This window comes from Prionailurus bengalensis, chromosome E2 (assembly GCF_016509475.1).
Source record: "Prionailurus bengalensis isolate Pbe53 chromosome E2, Fcat_Pben_1.1_paternal_pri, whole genome shotgun sequence".
NCBI classification, from domain to species: Eukaryota; Metazoa; Chordata; class Mammalia; order Carnivora; family Felidae; genus Prionailurus; species Prionailurus bengalensis.
In genome coordinates this window covers 14,244,122-14,260,003 of record NC_057352.1, presented here as the reverse complement: position 1 = coordinate 14,260,003, position 15,882 = coordinate 14,244,122, and the positions used below count along the sequence as shown (strand labels likewise).

The following is a 15,882-nucleotide window of genomic DNA, read 5'->3' as shown; positions in this document are numbered from 1 at the left end:
GTGCTCATCCCAAAAGGTGTCCTCCTCAATACCCATCACCCACTCTCCCCTCCCTCCCACCCCCCATCAACCTTAAGTTTGTTCTCAGTTTTTAAGAGTCTCTTATGCTTTGGCTCTCTCCCACTCTAACCTTTTTTTTTTTTCCTTACCCTCCCCCATGGGTTTCTGTTAAGTTTCTCAGGATCCACACAAGAGTGAAAACATATGGTATCTTTCTCTGTATGGCTTATTTCACTTAACGTAGCACTCTCCAGTTCCATCCACGTTGCTACAAAGGGCCATATTTCATTCTTTCTCATTGCCACGTAGTACTCCATTGTGTATATAAACCACAATTTCTTTATCCATTCATCAGTTGATGGACATTTAGGCTCTTTCCATAATTTGGCTATTGTTGAGAGTGCTGCTATAAACATTGGAGTACAAGTGCATCAGTACTATGCATCAGTACTCCTGTATCCCTTGGGTAAATTCCTAGCAGTGCTCCCTCTGGGTCATAGGGTAGGTCTATTTTTAATTTTTTGAGGAACCTCCACACTGTTTTCCAGAGTGGCTGCACCAATCTGCATTCCTACCAACAGTGCAAGAGGGTTCCCATTTCTCCACATCCTCTCCAGCATCTGTAGTCTCCTGATTTGTTCATTTTGGCCAATGTGACTGGCATGAGGTGATATCTGAGTGTGGTTTTGATTTGTATTTCCCTGATGAGGAGCGACATTGAGCATCTTTTCATGTGCCTGTTGGCCATCCGGATGTCTTCTTTAGAGAAGTGTCTATTCATGTTTTCTGCCCATTTCTTCACTGGATTATTTGTTTTTCGGGTGTAGAGTTTGGTGAGCTCTTTATAGATTTTGGATACTAGCCCTTGTCCAATATGTCATTTGCAAATATCTTTTCCCATTCCGTTAGTTGCCTTTTAGTTTTGTTGATTGTTTCCTTTGTTGTGTAGAAGCTTTTTATCTTCATGAGGTCCCAGTAGTTCATTTTTGCTTTTAATACCCTTGCCTTTGGGGATGTGTCAGGTAAGAAATTGCTACGGCTGAGGTCAGAGAGGTCTTTTCCTGCTTTCTCCTCTAGGGTTTTGATGGTTTCCTGTCTCACAATCAGGTCCCTTATCCATTTTGAGTTTATTTTTGTGAATGGTTATACCACATCTTCTTTATCCATTCATCCATCGATGGACATTTGGTCTCTTTCCATAATTTGGCTATTGTTGATAGTGCTGCTATAAACATTGGGATGCATGTGTCCCTTCGAAACAGCACACCTGTATCCCTTGGATAAATGCCTAGTCGTGCAATTGCTGGGTCATAGGGTAGTTCTATTTTTAGTTTTTTGAGGAACCTCCATACTGTTTCCAGAGTGGCTACACGGGGAGTTGTTGTTGTTGTTGTTGTTGTTTATTTTCATTTGTTTTTAATATTTTATTCTGAGTTGGTGGCTGTTATTTTCAGGATGCTTGATCCAGTAGGAGCTACTCAACCATGACCAGAGTCAGAAACTCCCCACAGCACCTCTAGAGTATAGCCCTCCACCCTCTTAGGAAAACCCTTGCCTTTTTTTGAATCTGTCTCCTTTGGCCCTGTCCTCTCTCAAACCTTCTCCCTCTCTCTCCTCCAAGAGCAGCCCTGCTTCTGCAAGAAGGCATGAGAGTGGCCTTTGGCAAGAGCTGTCCCAGCAACCAGACAGAAAGCACCTTGACTTTCTCCTTCTCCTTGGCCTTCCCTTGATGCCATTTCAGCCACACTCCCGCAGCCCACCCTGATCCTGGCCGCCATCTGAAACCTGAACACAAACACTTCAGTCTCTGATCAAGCGCCTTGTTCTACTCATTCTCCCCTTCACTGTGTGACCCTGGTTACCCAGCCTTTGGTTAATGTCCCAAACACAGCTGAAGGTCAAGCCTCCCTCCTATTGAAAGACCGGTTTTACTTTTATTAGTTTAACATTTGGATTCTTAGGTTTTAGGCTTACAGGGAAGTTTTTCAAGAACCACAGGATTATCCGCAACAGTTTTCTGATGTCTCATAAAGAAAAAAGGCGGGGCTTGGCAGCCCAGAGTGGTGGTTAAGAGCATGAAATCTAGAGTCAACACAAGGCCAGGCCCAGGCTCTACCCTGATCAGCCGTGGAGCCCCAAACAACTCATTTCCACTTCTTTGGGCCTTACTTAACTCATCTGCAAACTGGGCAAGATAAACCCAACCTCACAGGCTTGCAGTGAGGACTTGAATAAGATGCCCATAGAGAGCTTCACAGGGTCAGATCATAGGCTCACGGAATGTTATCACTGTCAGCAGTACTAGCATTTAGATTTAAACCAAGAAAGGGCACCTGGTGGCTCAATCTGTTAAGTGTCCGACTTTGGCTAAGGACATGATCTCTCAGTTCATGAATTTGAATTCCATGTTGGGCTCTGTGCTGACAGCTCGGCCCTAGAGGCTGCTTCGGATTCTGTGTCTCCCTCTCTGTTTGCCGCCCCCCCCCCCCCCCACGACACATACCTCATGCTCTGTCTCTCTCTCTGTCTCTCAAAAACAAACATTAAAAAGATAAATTTAAACCAAGAAGGCTTACCTAAAATTCTTATTTGGAAATGCTTTGAAACTAGTGAGAGGTGGTTCATTTCTCACCTCTGTGAATGTAGTAAATTGTAGTAAATGCTATGAACTGTTTTCATTAAAAGGGTTAATTTTTTAGATAAGTATTTTCTTGATTTATTTACTTACATATATGCATATACATATATACATATACATATATACACATACATATAAATGTATATACGCATGTATGTATATGTATAAATGTATATATACATATAAACTTTACACCCAGTGTGGGGCTTGAAATCACAACCCCAAGATCAAGAGCCATACGCTCTACTGACTGAAAGAGCCAAGGTGCCCCTTTACTTCAATTAAACAAAAAAATCTCATTTGGGAGAGGGTCATAGATTTCAGGCACCCTTGTGACCATGAGCCAGCTTTTTCTGGAGTTTGGGTCAGGCTGGGGGTAGAGGACAGAAAGTTGACTGATAAGGATGGCAGAGGGAGCAGGGGGTGTAGCGGTCACAGATGTCTGCTCTGTCCCACCATCTCACATGGCCAAGCCTGGCTTGTGAGGCTCTCTCTGCCCTGCCCTCCTCTCCTCCCCCACCTGTGAGCTCATCCTGCAAGACCCAGTTCAAACGACACCGCCTTTAGGAAGCACTCCCAATCCTCAACCCCAAGTAGTAAATTATCACAAATAATTCTTAATGAATACTAATGGGATCATTGAAGATTTTGGTTTATCCGGATCTGCTCTCTCACCAGTCTAAGAAATCCCTAGAAGCAGGGATTGTGCCCGGTTCCCCAACATGTCTCCTGCCTCAAACCTGCTCCTGATCTGTGTCCCCAAACCAATACATGGCACTCCCACCTACCCCCATACTGGGCTCTACCCCCACCTTACCCCACACAACCACCGCATAACCAAGGAAGAATTCGTTTGTCCTTCCATATCTTTCTCCAGCCCATGCCTCCTCCCCATGCTCATGGCCCTGTCCTCTGTCACCTGGAGCCTATAGAAGCTACTTCTATGTCTCTCCATCTGTAGTCTCAGCTTCTCCAACAATCTGAACAATCCCTCTGAAACACAAATTTAACCATCTTCTTCCCCTACCTACACCCCTTCTGGGGCTCCCCATCATCTTAGGACACGGTCCAGCTCCCCACCAAGTCACATAAGGTCCAGCAGGTCTGACCCCTGCTGATGGCTACAGCCTCATCAGTGCGCAGGGCCCCAGATCCTTCCACCCTAACAGCACCCGACAATGCTCCACTGCCTTGGCACTTGGATTCCTCTGCCCAGAATTCTCCCTCCCTACTCTCCCTATCCTGCCCTGAAAAATCCCTACTTTGCCCTCAGGTGACTCAGCCTGAGTTGACAAGGTTGAAACAGGTACCACTTCTGGGCCCCTACAGACACCTGTGCCACCCAATCCTGCCCTGACCCCTCTGTCTGTCTCCCCCAACCTTGCCCTGACTCCTCTGTCTCCCCCATCCCCACCATGACTCCTCTGTCTGTGACTTCTCACCCCAACCCTGTGTGTTCTGAGCTTCACTGACTTGTAGCTGCTCTGTCTCCCTTGTGGCATGACAGCTTCATGAGGGTGGGGCACAGTCTGTCTTGGTCACCTTAGTGTCCTCAGCATCCCTCAGCACAGGCGTCATGGAGTGGTGGGTTGACTGAGCACTGGTTGGACGACTGTCTGGAAATATTTTAATATGTTTTTAAAATGTTTATTCATTTTTGAGAGAGAGAGAGAGAGAGAGAGAGAGAACGAGTGGGGGAGGAGCAGAGAGAGGGGGAGACACAGAATGGGAAGCAGGCTCCAGGCTCTGAGCTGTCAGCACAGAGTCCGACATGAGGCTGGAACCCACGAACGACAAGAACATGAACTGAGACCAAGTCGGACACTTAACCGACTGAGCCATGCAAGCACCCCTGGATGACTGTCTTAAAAGTGTTGAATGGCTCAGGAGCCTGGGGGAGACTATGGGAGAGAATTTTCTGAGTGGATATTTGAGTTCATGCAATAGGAGTTGACCCACCTCAGAATGCTCTCAGGACACATGCGTCCGATGCAGGCTTTTTCTGCTGAGTGTAACCCTTGAAAACTGAGCAAGGCAACACCCTGAAAAATAAGGGAATCAGCTGGTGTTTAGAGAAGGGAGACAGAGCTGGGTCAGCATTGTTTGAATGCAAACACAGATAGGCACAAGCAGATCTCAGACATGTGTACACAACGTGACCCACATGCCTACACACTGTGCCTGAACACACACACACGTGTCCATCCACATGCCCATACCCAGTCACCAGTAGTACGTGCACACACACACACACACACACACACACATTAACACACAGTCAGACATGAGGGTGCACACACAGACATATGTGTAGACATCCCTTAACAGGCATACCCCAAAGCATGTACTCAGTTACCCATAGACAGACAAGGGCTGGTGTGCATTCAGGCACACTGGTCTGCACACACACCCAAGGTTAATGTCGTATTATCAGCCCCAGGGGGGAAGGCTCAGCTGTGCCAAGGAAGGAAAGGCAGGGAGGTTCCCACAAGGTTTTCTCTCCCTTCCTCTTTTCCCAAAGAAGAAGTATTCAGAACTTTAGACCAGAAAAGATCAAATCCAGAAGGGGATTTAGAGAACCCCTTACTCATGTCCTTCATCCTGTGGAGTAATAGGAACAGCTACCATTCGTTGGCACTTACTGCCATGTACTTCACACGCATGAACCCATGACTCCTCTGAAAATAGGCTAAGAGGTGGGTCCTGTCATTGGCCCCGTGAGACTCAGAGAGGTGAGGTGACCTGTTCAAGGTCCCACAACAAAGAAGGGACAAGGGATTCCAATCCATGCCTTAACTATGCTCTCAACTGCTGTGCTATTGCCTAGAAAGGGAAACTGAGTCTCAGCAAGGGAAAGGGATTTTCCTGGGCACACCACTACCTCACTGTGGAAGCTGATACCGGGACCCCTGCTCACTGGCCTGGCACACTCCTGCCTCTAGGGGAGAAGGCATGTGATGACAGATGCTGGCCTTGCTCCAAGTTCCAGTGTGACCAACAAGGTCAATCTCACTTGACCTCTCTCTCCTGATGTACTTCTGCCTGTCATGCACCTGATTCTCTGCCCTGCTCATGACAGGCCGTCTGAACACTCAGTGCCCTAACTGGTGCCAACCTCATTGTGAAACAAACTCTCAAAATTCTACCTCCCTCCTTGCCAAGAAAAAGTGGGAAAGTGGCAGGGGTTGGCGGGGGGGGGGCAGGCTTGCAGTCCAGCCAGGTGGAGACTGGTGGTTGGGATTGGGGGATTCATACTTGCCAAGCTTCTGCTAATCCTCTTTCCCTCCGGTGCTCCCTTTACAGCCAACAAACAACATTCCTCTTTCTGCTTTGTTCTCTGCTCCTTGTTCCCTCCCCCATAGGACTCTGGCTCAGGGGCCTAGAGCAACATACCAGTACTGAGAGTGCCAAACTCATGCACCTGCACTCCTCTAAGGTTAGGGCTGGCATCTGAGCAGGGGGTCCAGCTATCAGATGCTGCCTTGTGCCCATCGGGGTCCCTCTCGGGCCCACTGAAGACCAGTCCAGCACCCACATGGTGCTCATGTCAGAGTCTGCTGAGACCAACCCCACAGCTGCATGATGCCACCCTGAAGCCACCCCGATGGCCACCTGGGCCTGCTCTCAGACCCTCCTGGCACCAGACATGGCTCTGTTAACGATCTCCTGATATCAAGTTCAGGGCCAACCTGTTTTCAATCCTACACACTAGGATTGAAAACAGAGCCTGCCACTGTATCTCTGTGTCCAACACTGATGCTAGTCTCCACACCACCCATTGCTAAACTTGGTCTCCACTTGGCCTTCAGGGTGGGCTAGGGCAGTCAATGGAGGAAGGAATGGACAGGGTTCAAATCCCAGATCCCTACCTGCCACCTGTGTGACTTCCAGCAGGTGGCTGTAGGGAGGCTTGTTCTTCTGAACAGCAAAATGAAGATGCTATGATGGAACCCCACTGCCAGAAGGATTCCATGAGATCACAGTTGGCACACTGCCTCTTCATAGTTAGTGCTCACCAAAGGGGAGCACCCTCTTGTTAAGGAAGAAGGTCACCGAGGAGAGGACAGCAGGGCCACCATCTGTCCTCACACCCAATTTCAGCATCCAGGGCCCGGCTATCTCCTAAACAAACATGGAAATGATGAACCTAGCAAGCTCCCCCAGGGACCTGGGTAGGGCCAGTGTGGCTTTCTGTAAATCACACCCTTTGAGACAGCTGGGCTTTTTGGCACCATATTGGTGGATGTCATTACTATTTTCAAGTTCTGCCCAGTCTCTCTGCCACTGAGACCATGAGTTAGTCTTTTTTTTTTGTTAAGAAAAAATTTTAAACGTGTATTTATTTTTGAGAGAGAGAGAGAGAAGGAGACAGATGCAGGGGGGAAGACCATGAGTTTCTCTTCTTTCCTAAGGAAAGTTCCACTTGAATGTGCCTCTGGACTTCTACCTCTTTCCCAACCACAGATGGGCCGTGATACTGATCCTGACCTTTCTCTGAGGCCCCAGTGAGGATTCTGGGTACCAGAGGTGACACTGTGTCCAAAGCAAAGGCAGGTCAAAGTTTGGGTCAAGTGCTCATTCCCTGATCGTGCTGGATTCCCAAATACTTCTCCCAGGAACCCTCATCACAGCCAGGGGTCCTCCCTTGCCCCAACACCCTCGAATTGACTCCCTGGAATCTCATCCTCAAACCCAGATATTGGGTTCTTCACTCTGGAGACCTCAAAACCTACATGTTGGGGTCTGTTCTCACTCTGAGATCCCAAATCCAAAGCTCAGGGGGCTCCCCATGCAAATATTATAAACTCTTCAGTTCTGGAATCTGTCTCACCAAGTCTGCAGCCCTGGGGTGGACTCCCTTGAGGGGTGACACATTCTGTCTTGGGGCCCTCCCCTGTTAATCTCCTTGGGGTTCCCTCCTCCTGCCTTGCTGGCTGTGTCTCAAGTTCTGTGGTGAGCCCAGGAGGGTGTAGCTGGAGGTGAAATGACACAATTACATAATTAGAATCAAAGTCCGCCCTTCTTGCTCAAGTGGTATAAAGGCAAACCATCCCAGCAATCTAACTGTCACCCCCACTGCCATCATGCTGGCCTCAGGGCTCCTTCTGGTGGCTTTGCTCACCTGCCTGACAGTAATGGTCTTGATGTCTGCCTGGAGGCAGAGGAAGCTCTGGGGGAAGCTCCCTCCAGGACCCACCCCATTGCCCTTCATCGGGAATTACCTGCAGCTGAACACACAGCAAATGTACAACTCTCTCATGAAGGTACCTTGAGGCAGGGGATGGTGGAAGGGGGTGGGGCTGGGGGCCTGCCTAATTGAGCTGGGGCATTGTGGCAGGGGGCAGGCAAGGTTGGATGGGAGTCTTAGGAAGGTGGAATTGTGCAGTTGGGGCAGCAGGGTCCTAGGCAGGGAAGAGCAGATCCTGGGATACCCGCCCCTTGAGTGCCAGAACCTGGAGGAAATGCATGCAATGGATGAGGTCTGGGCACAGGGCCAGTTCCCAGTGGGGCCGCTCCCTTTAAGCACTCTCACTTTGGTTAGATCAGCGAGCGCTATGGCCCCGTGTTCACGGTCCACCTGGGGCCGCGGCGCATTGTGGTGCTGTGTGGACACGAGGCCGTGAAGGAGGCGCTGGTGGACCAGGCTGAGGAATTCAGTGGGCGAGGAGAGCAGGCCACCTTCGACTGGCTCTTCAAAGGCTATGGTGAGGGGCTCAGGATGGGGGCATGTGGTCAGGAACACTCCATGGCCTCAGTTTCCCCACTGTTCTCTTGACTCACCCTCCCACCCAAGGCTGAGGCCAAGTTCTCCCCCTGCTCCCCTCTGTCCCTGTCCCTGCTTATTGTCCCTTCTCCCTGGTCTTCTCTAACTTGACCCTGAGTGCCTGCGTCTCTATTTCCCCTGCTTCTTGGCCCCATGTCCCTGTTCTCTCTCAGATATGCCTCTTCTTTCTGTGTGTCTTTGAGGAGCTCTTGGGATTTCTGACTCAGAACCGTGGTCAGTCCACCTCCACGTCCTTGTCTTTTTCTCCCTCTAAGCTTCTGTGCTTCCCCTCCCTTCATCCTCCCTCTACTCTTTTCCTCTTCTGTGTGAGAATCTCACCCTGTTTCTGCTTCACACCCCATGCCTCTGTCTCTGGAAACAGTCTTTCCTCTCTCCCGACCTTCTTTGTTCTCTCTCCCTATTTTCTTCTTTCCCCAGCTCAGTGTTAGGATCCTTCAGGATTTTTATTGCCACCTCTCAGATATCCACAGATGTCACCTCCCTCTGGCCCTCCCTTACTTCTTTCTCTGTCTTTATGTGCCTCCAAATCTCTGTTTCTCTGGGCATCTGACTTGCCTCTCTCCTTCCGATTCTTTTCTTCCAACTAGGTCGCCATCTCTTTCAGTATGTCTCTGACCTTGAGTTGAATCTCTTTCTGTCTCCCACGGTTGCCCCCCTCTCCCCCCCCCCCCCCAGGTGTGGCGTTCAGCAATGGCGAGCGAGCCAAGCAGCTCCGGCGCTTCTCCATCACCACGCTGCGGGACTTTGGTGTGGGCAAGCGTGGCATCGAGGAGCGCATCCAGGAGGAAGTGGGCTTCCTCATCGAGGCCCTCCGGGGCACGCGTGGTGAGCCAGGAGGGAATGAGGGAGAAGGAGCAGGAGAATTCACATGGATATGTGCGCTTTCTGGTCCTGGAAGGGGACTGACTGGATTGGGGGAAGGAGTCCAGGCTCCTGGCTCTAAGGAGAACTGTGCTGGGAACTTGTCTCATCACCCTGGTGCTTTTCTCCAATTCTTGACCTGGTGTCAGACTGCCTAGTGGATGCTCCCCCAGATCCCTGTTTCTCCTCAACCCCATCCCATTCCCCAGGCACCTTCATCGATCCCACCTTCTTCCTGAGCCGGACAGTGTCCAATGTCATCAGCTCCATTGTCTTTGGGGACCGCTTTGACTATGAGAACAAAGAGTTCCTGTCACTGCTGCGTATGATGCTGGGAAGCTTCCAGTTCACAGCTACGTCTATGGGTCAGGTAACCCGTCCCAGTCTGTCTCTACAACACCCTACTACAACCCTCCAATTGCTTCCTCACATAAGACAGGTGCCCCAAACTCCCTTCCTCTCCCATAGGGTTCCATCAAAACCACTCTTGGACAATGGAACAGCTACATCAGAATACCCCATTTCCAAGGACACCTGAATATCTCAACAGATGTTTCTCCCACCAAAAAACCCAAAACCCAAACCAAACTTACAAAAAGCAGACTGCAGGCACAACAGCTGTTATAAGCCCAGCCTTCCTCCTTGGCATGTGCCCCCATCCTACCTATCTTAATATCTAGAACTGGCTCCCTGTCAAGACATTCCATCTTTTCATCTTAATATCTTAATAGCTGAACAAGTGACCACCTCCGTCCATGTCCTGAATACATGAACACCTGGTGCTATAAAATACAGTCTGCCAAAATCATTTGAGATTTACACAGGTTTCCTAAACCAGCCTACTGGGCTACCTAGATAAGTACTTCTTCATAGCCCACTGAAATATCTGAACATCTGGACAGATACGCCAACCAAGAAGGCCTCTAAACATGTAAACATCTGGATAGATGGTTCCCCAAACACCCAAATTATGTTCCTCAATGCAGCTCACTCAAACACTTACAGCAGTGCTCCCCTCCAGCCCAGTGTGAATATTTGAAACACATGAACAGGTATTTCCCCCACCTCAACACTTGCATACCTGCCACACTTTAATATCTCAATACCTGCATAGAAATCACTATTCCATAGCCTCTAAATATCTGGATAGTTGTCTCCAACTGAGCCTACTTGATATCTAGAGACCTAAACAGGTACCTACCTCCCCCTCATATCAGTCAGAAATAAATAGGTAAACACCTGGACAAGAGTTTCCCAATGCAACCTCACCTGAATATCTGGATGTGTCCCAAACCATCTCACCAACATGCTGGGATAAGGGTTCTCACACTTAACTCATGTGAAAACTTAGATATCTCCTCCCATCAGTCCCATATAAATCCTTAACATCTGGATGGGGGCCTTTAATTCAGTGCTTTCCTTGCCATGAGAAAGGTTCCACTCCTATCAAGACCTGCCTGCTGACAGCTGTCCTTCCCGTCCTTTCTTCTCTCCCCATCCTCAGCTCTATGAGATGTTTTATTCAGTGATGAAATACCTGCCAGGACCACAGCAACAGGCATTTAAGGATCTGAAAGGTCTGGAGGACTTCATAGCCAAGAAGGTGGAGCAGAACCAACGCACTCTAGATCCCAACTCCCCGCGGGACTTCATCGACTCCTTCCTCATCCGCATGCAGGAGGTACACCCCAACAGCCAGTGCAGAGAGCTGCAGAGCCAGGCAGAGGGAAACCAGGCTGGCATGGGGAGAGCAGAGGCTCGTTCAAACCATTCCCCTCATAACATCCTCACAATCCCAAGTATAATAACTATGGCTGCTCCCTCTACTGAGCCCCTGCCCATGGGCAGGACCTGTGTGTGCCAACCATAATAGCAAGCAATTCCGTACCATGCACTCACTGACTCTATTCCTCTCCTTCTCAATATCCCCACCATAAAAAAGTGTTCTTGAAGAGTAAAGGACAGATAGGCAGGTGGGTAAGGAGTGTGGGAAGGGCATTTTGGGCAGAGCCAGCAGCCTGAACAAAGAGCTAGTAGAACCAAGTCCCTCCTCCCACCTCTGGTCTGGATCTAAGAGAGAGGGGTCCAAAGAGAAAGACCCCAGAAGGGCCCTGAGAGCCCTGAGGGGAGTGGGCTTGGCCTGAACCCCTCTCTCCCTATAGGAGCAGAACAACCCCAACACAGAGTTCTACTTGAAGAACCTGGTGCTGACCACACTGAACCTCTTCTTTGCGGGCACTGAGACAGTCAGCACGACCCTGCGGTATGGCTTCCTGCTGCTCATGAAGCACCCAGATGTGGAGGGTAAGACTGCAGGGTGAGGGGCAACGAAGTGGCAGCCACAGGCCCTCAAACTTCCTCTGAGCCCACTGCAACATCCCCACCTTCCCCAGATCCCTGAAACCTCAGACATACCCTGTTATCCGGAGACTAGGTGATATTCTGCTGATGAGCACCAGCCGAGTTTCACTAGGTGTTTAAGTATTGAAAATATCTGAATGGATTGGTATATAGCTTCCATGTTGGGTCAAATGTATATCCACTGCCTGCTCTCCAAACCATTCCCCAAACTCCTCCCTTATGCCTACTCATGATTCTGGCACGACCGGGTGAACAGGATGCTGCACCAACAATGAATATGGCCAACGTCTGTTTTGAATGGTCTAGGTCCATGGCACACATGGGTGTACATATTTGGACTATCATCACTGCCCCAAGACCCCAGATACCTAAATACCTTCCCCCTCCTCCCACAGCCAAAATCCACGAGGAGATTGACCAGGTGATTGGCAAGAACCGGCAGCCCAAGTTTGAGGACAGGGCCAAGATGCCCTACACAGAGGCGGTGATCCATGAGATCCAAAGATTTGGAGACATGATCCCCATGGGATTGGCCCGCAGAGTCACCAAGGACACCAAGTTTCGGGAGTTCTTCCTCCCCAAGGTATTTTCCTGTCCCACCTTGGGGGACCTCCAACCCGCTCCCTGTGACCCAGCAATCCATTCCCTTAGAAGCTTCCCAGCCCCTGTCCCATTGCTTCAATCAAACATCATGTCCCTTCAATCCCCTCAGAGATTCCTGAATCCCGTGTCTCCCCCAGAGCTCTTTCCACAAGGAATATGAACCCCATATCCCCAAACTTCCTCTCTCAAGAGACATGAACTTCATGTCTAGACCTCCTCCCTCAAAGACACGGATCTCATGTCCCCCAAACATCCTGCCTAGAGAAACACAAACCTGATGTCTCTCAAACCCAGTCCCAGAGAGCATGAACCCCCACGTCCTCTCAACCTCCTGCCCTGAGAGACATGAACTGTGGGTCCCCCACACCTTCTGTCCTAAGAGACACAGAACCTGTGCTCCTCAAACTTCCCTTCTCAGGAGACATGAACCCCCATGTCTGCCAAGCTTCCTGGCTCAGAGACCTGAGTCTCATGTCCCCAGGGGACCCACACTCCCCCGCCTCCCATTTCTTATCACTCAGGGCACCCGCATTGTCCCATCAACCTCCACGTGCTTTCAGCACACCCTGTCCCCACTCCACCTTATCAAATGCCCCTCTCCTCCTCACCAGGGCACTGAAGTGTTCCCTATGCTGGGCTCTGTGCTGAGAGACCCCAAGTTCTTTTCCCACCCCCGAGACTTCCACCCCCAGCACTTCCTGGATGAGAAGGGCCAGTTTAAGAAGAGTGATGCTTTTGTGCCCTTCTCCATCGGTAAGAGACCCCGGTCTGCTTGCTGCTAAGCCACTGCTCCCACCAACCGGGCCTCCTTCATCCCACATCCCGTCTCTAAGCTGTAGCCTGGGGTCTGTCTCCAACTTGAAAGTCCCTCTGAGATCTACTCTAGAGCCAACCAGCTGCAAACCCCATGACTACAAGTACCTGTGTCCAGGCAACTGGAAAGGGATGATTGTATCCATTTCACAGATGGGGAAAATCAAAGCCCTTAGTGAGTCAGGTATTTGTCCAAAGTCATTTAGATTCTTGAGATTCCTTGGGAGGAGATGAGAGCCCGGCAGCCATATCTGAGTGTGTGCTTGGAAGGAAGGGGCACCTAAATTTCCCATTGCTACAGCTTGGGATAGCTCACCCCTATCCCATGTACAAGAGAAACTGATGCTCAGAGAGGGTTAGAGATGTCTCTGAAAGTTTCTCAGTCCCTGCTCTCTGGGAGAATGCAGTTGGGGGTGGGTAGTGGAGAAGGGAGCAGTGAGAGCAGGCCTCACCTCCAGCCCTCCCATTCTGTCTCTTCAGGAAAGCGGTACTGTTTCGGAGAAGGTCTGGCTAGAATGGAGCTCTTTCTCTTCCTCACCACCATCTTGCAGAACTTCTGCCTCAAGTCCCCTCAGCTGCCCCAAGACATTGACGTGTCCCCCAAAGTTGTGGGCTTTGCCACTATCCCACGAAATTACACCATGAGCTTCCAGCCCCGCTGAGCAAGGGCTGTGCTGGGGGGCGCGGGGAGGGCTGCGGGAGGAGTGGGAGGGGCAGAGGCGGGGCTATCAGGAAGGCGGGTTAGTGGAGGGCGGAGCTAGCAAGAGGGAGGTGACTTAGGGAAATCTGAGGGGCAAGGTGACAGGAGAGGAAGAGGAAAGGAATGGACTCTGTTCACCTTGCTAGAGATAGATGCTTCAGAGGTGGGATAAGAGGAAGGGAAACCTTACACTATAATGTTAATAATAATAATAATAACACCTATTATTTGTGAATGTCTGTATCGGTTCTGGGCTAAAAACGTTATGCACTTACTGCACTTAATTCTCACAAATCTATGTGACAGGGCACAGTGCATATGCCCATTTTAGAAAGCTTAACTGATTCCCAAGGTAGCTACAAGGACAAATCCTTTTAATAAGTTTAGAAATGGCACTAAACATGCAAAAGTCTTTTCCTGTTTTTTTTCTATATACTTTAGGAAATCAAAATTAAAAGCACAATAACTATTGTAGTCACTGAAATGAATGAAATACTTAAGTAGAATCTGACAATACATGCACAGAGCCTGTATGGTGAAAGCTGCAATATACCAATAAAAGTAATCAAATATATATATATATATATATATTTTGAGAGAGAGAGAGAGCATGTGCAAGTGGGGGAGGATCAGAGAGGCAGAGAGGGGGAGAGAGAATCCCAAGGAGAATCCCACACACCACGAGACCATGACTGGAGCTGAAGTCTGTCTCTTCAGGTGTCCGCCACTCAGGTGTCCCAGAAATCAGATATTTTTTAAATAAGGAGAGACATACCATGTTCATAATTGGAAGATCAGTACAGTAAAGCCAACTCTCCCCAAATTGATGTATAGGCTTAACACATTACTATAGAAATGACAGCAAGATTTTTTTTGAATGGATTTAGATATTTATTTGAAAATTTATATGGAAAGGCAAAGGAAGAGCTAAAACAATTTTAAAGAAGGAAAAAGAGGGAAAAATCACATTTTCCTATTTATTCCCTTGGGATTCAGCAAAAACTCTGCTTAGAGATAAGTTTGTAGCCTTACATTTTCATATTGGAGAGGAAGGAAGTCTACAAAATTAATGTGCTAAGTGTCCATTTTTAAAAGTTAGAAAAAAGGGTGCCTGGGTAGCTCAGTCAGTTAGGCGTCTCACTTTGGCTCAGGTCATGATCTTGTGGTTGTGTGAGTTTGAGCCCCACATCAGGCTTTCTGCTGTCAGCTCAGAGCCTGCTTTGGATCCTCCATACCCCCCTCTCGCTGTCCCCCTGTGCTTGTGCTTTCTCTCTCTTTCAAAAATGAATAATATTTAAAAAAATAAAATAAAAGTTAGAAAAAAACAGCCCAGAACATTTAAAGATAGTGTAAAGGAGGAGACAATAAACATTAATTCAGAAATTAATGGGGCGCCTGGGTGGCGCAGTCGGTTAAGCGTCCGACTTCAGCCAGGTCACGATCTCGCAGTCCGTGAGTTCGAGCCCCGCGTCGGGCTCTGGGCTGATGGCTCAGAGCCTGGAGCCTGTTTCCGATTTTGTGTCTCCCTCTCTCTCTGCCCCTCCCCCGTTCATGCTCTGTCTCTGTCCCAAAAATAAATAAACGTTGAAAAGAAATTAATGGAAAAAACTTTTAAGTTGCTATGAAGTTGTAGATTCAATATCTTTGTCAACTTGGCTACACTCTGGATTCTCTTCTTTTTATTTTGAGATAGTTATAGTTTCACAAGAAGTTGTAAAAAAAAAAATTAGAGAAGTTCTGTGTATTCTTTATCCAGTTTCCTCCAGTGGTAACATTTTAATTTTTTTTTAACGTTTTATTTTTATTTTTGGGACAGAGAGAGACAGAGCAGAACGGGGGAGGGGCAGAGAGAGAGGGAGACACAGAATCAGAAGCAGGCTCCAGGCTCTGAGCCATCAGCCCAGAGCCCGACGCAGGGCTCGAACTCACGGACCGCGAGATGGTGACCTGAGCTGAAGTCGGAGGCTTAACCGACTGAGCCACCCAGGCACCCCTCCAGTGGTAACATTTTAGAAGACTATAGCACAATATCAAAAGCCAGGAAATTCATGTTGTTACAAACTACAGAACTTATTCAGATTTCACAAGTTTTACAGGCATGTGTGTGTGTGTGTGTGTGTG

General features: G+C 48.9%; 1 protein-coding gene across 1 annotated transcript; it reads left to right on the top strand.

Annotated features, from left to right (window-relative positions):
• Positions 1-7,699: 7,699 nt before the first annotated feature.
• Positions 7,700-13,993, top strand: LOC122494018 (cytochrome P450 2A13). Its single transcript, XM_043598853.1, has 9 exons — positions 7,700-7,902; positions 8,181-8,343; positions 9,099-9,251; positions 9,497-9,654; positions 10,789-10,965; positions 11,447-11,588; positions 12,041-12,228; positions 12,860-13,001; positions 13,542-13,993. Exons 1-9 carry the CDS (start codon positions 7,723-7,725, stop codon positions 13,721-13,723), a joined length of 1,485 nt encoding a protein of 494 aa, XP_043454788.1. The 5' UTR covers positions 7,700-7,722; the 3' UTR covers positions 13,724-13,993.
• The last annotated feature ends 1,889 nt before the right edge of the window (positions 13,994-15,882 follow it).

What these genes read in the sequence shown, in the direction of transcription:
- LOC122494018 (XM_043598853.1), top strand. Translation starts at nt 7,723, where the DNA reads ATGCTGGCCTCAGGGCTCCTTCTGGTGGCTTTGCTCACCTGCCTGACA. An exon ending in TCCTCATCCGCATGCAGGAG is followed by an intron (nt 10,966 to 11,446) that starts GTACACCCCAAC and finishes CTCTCCCTATAG; the next exon opens with GAGCAGAACAACCCCAACAC. An exon ending in TTTTGTGCCCTTCTCCATCG is followed by an intron (nt 13,002 to 13,541) that starts GTAAGAGACCCC and finishes CTGTCTCTTCAG; the next exon opens with GAAAGCGGTACTGTTTCGGA.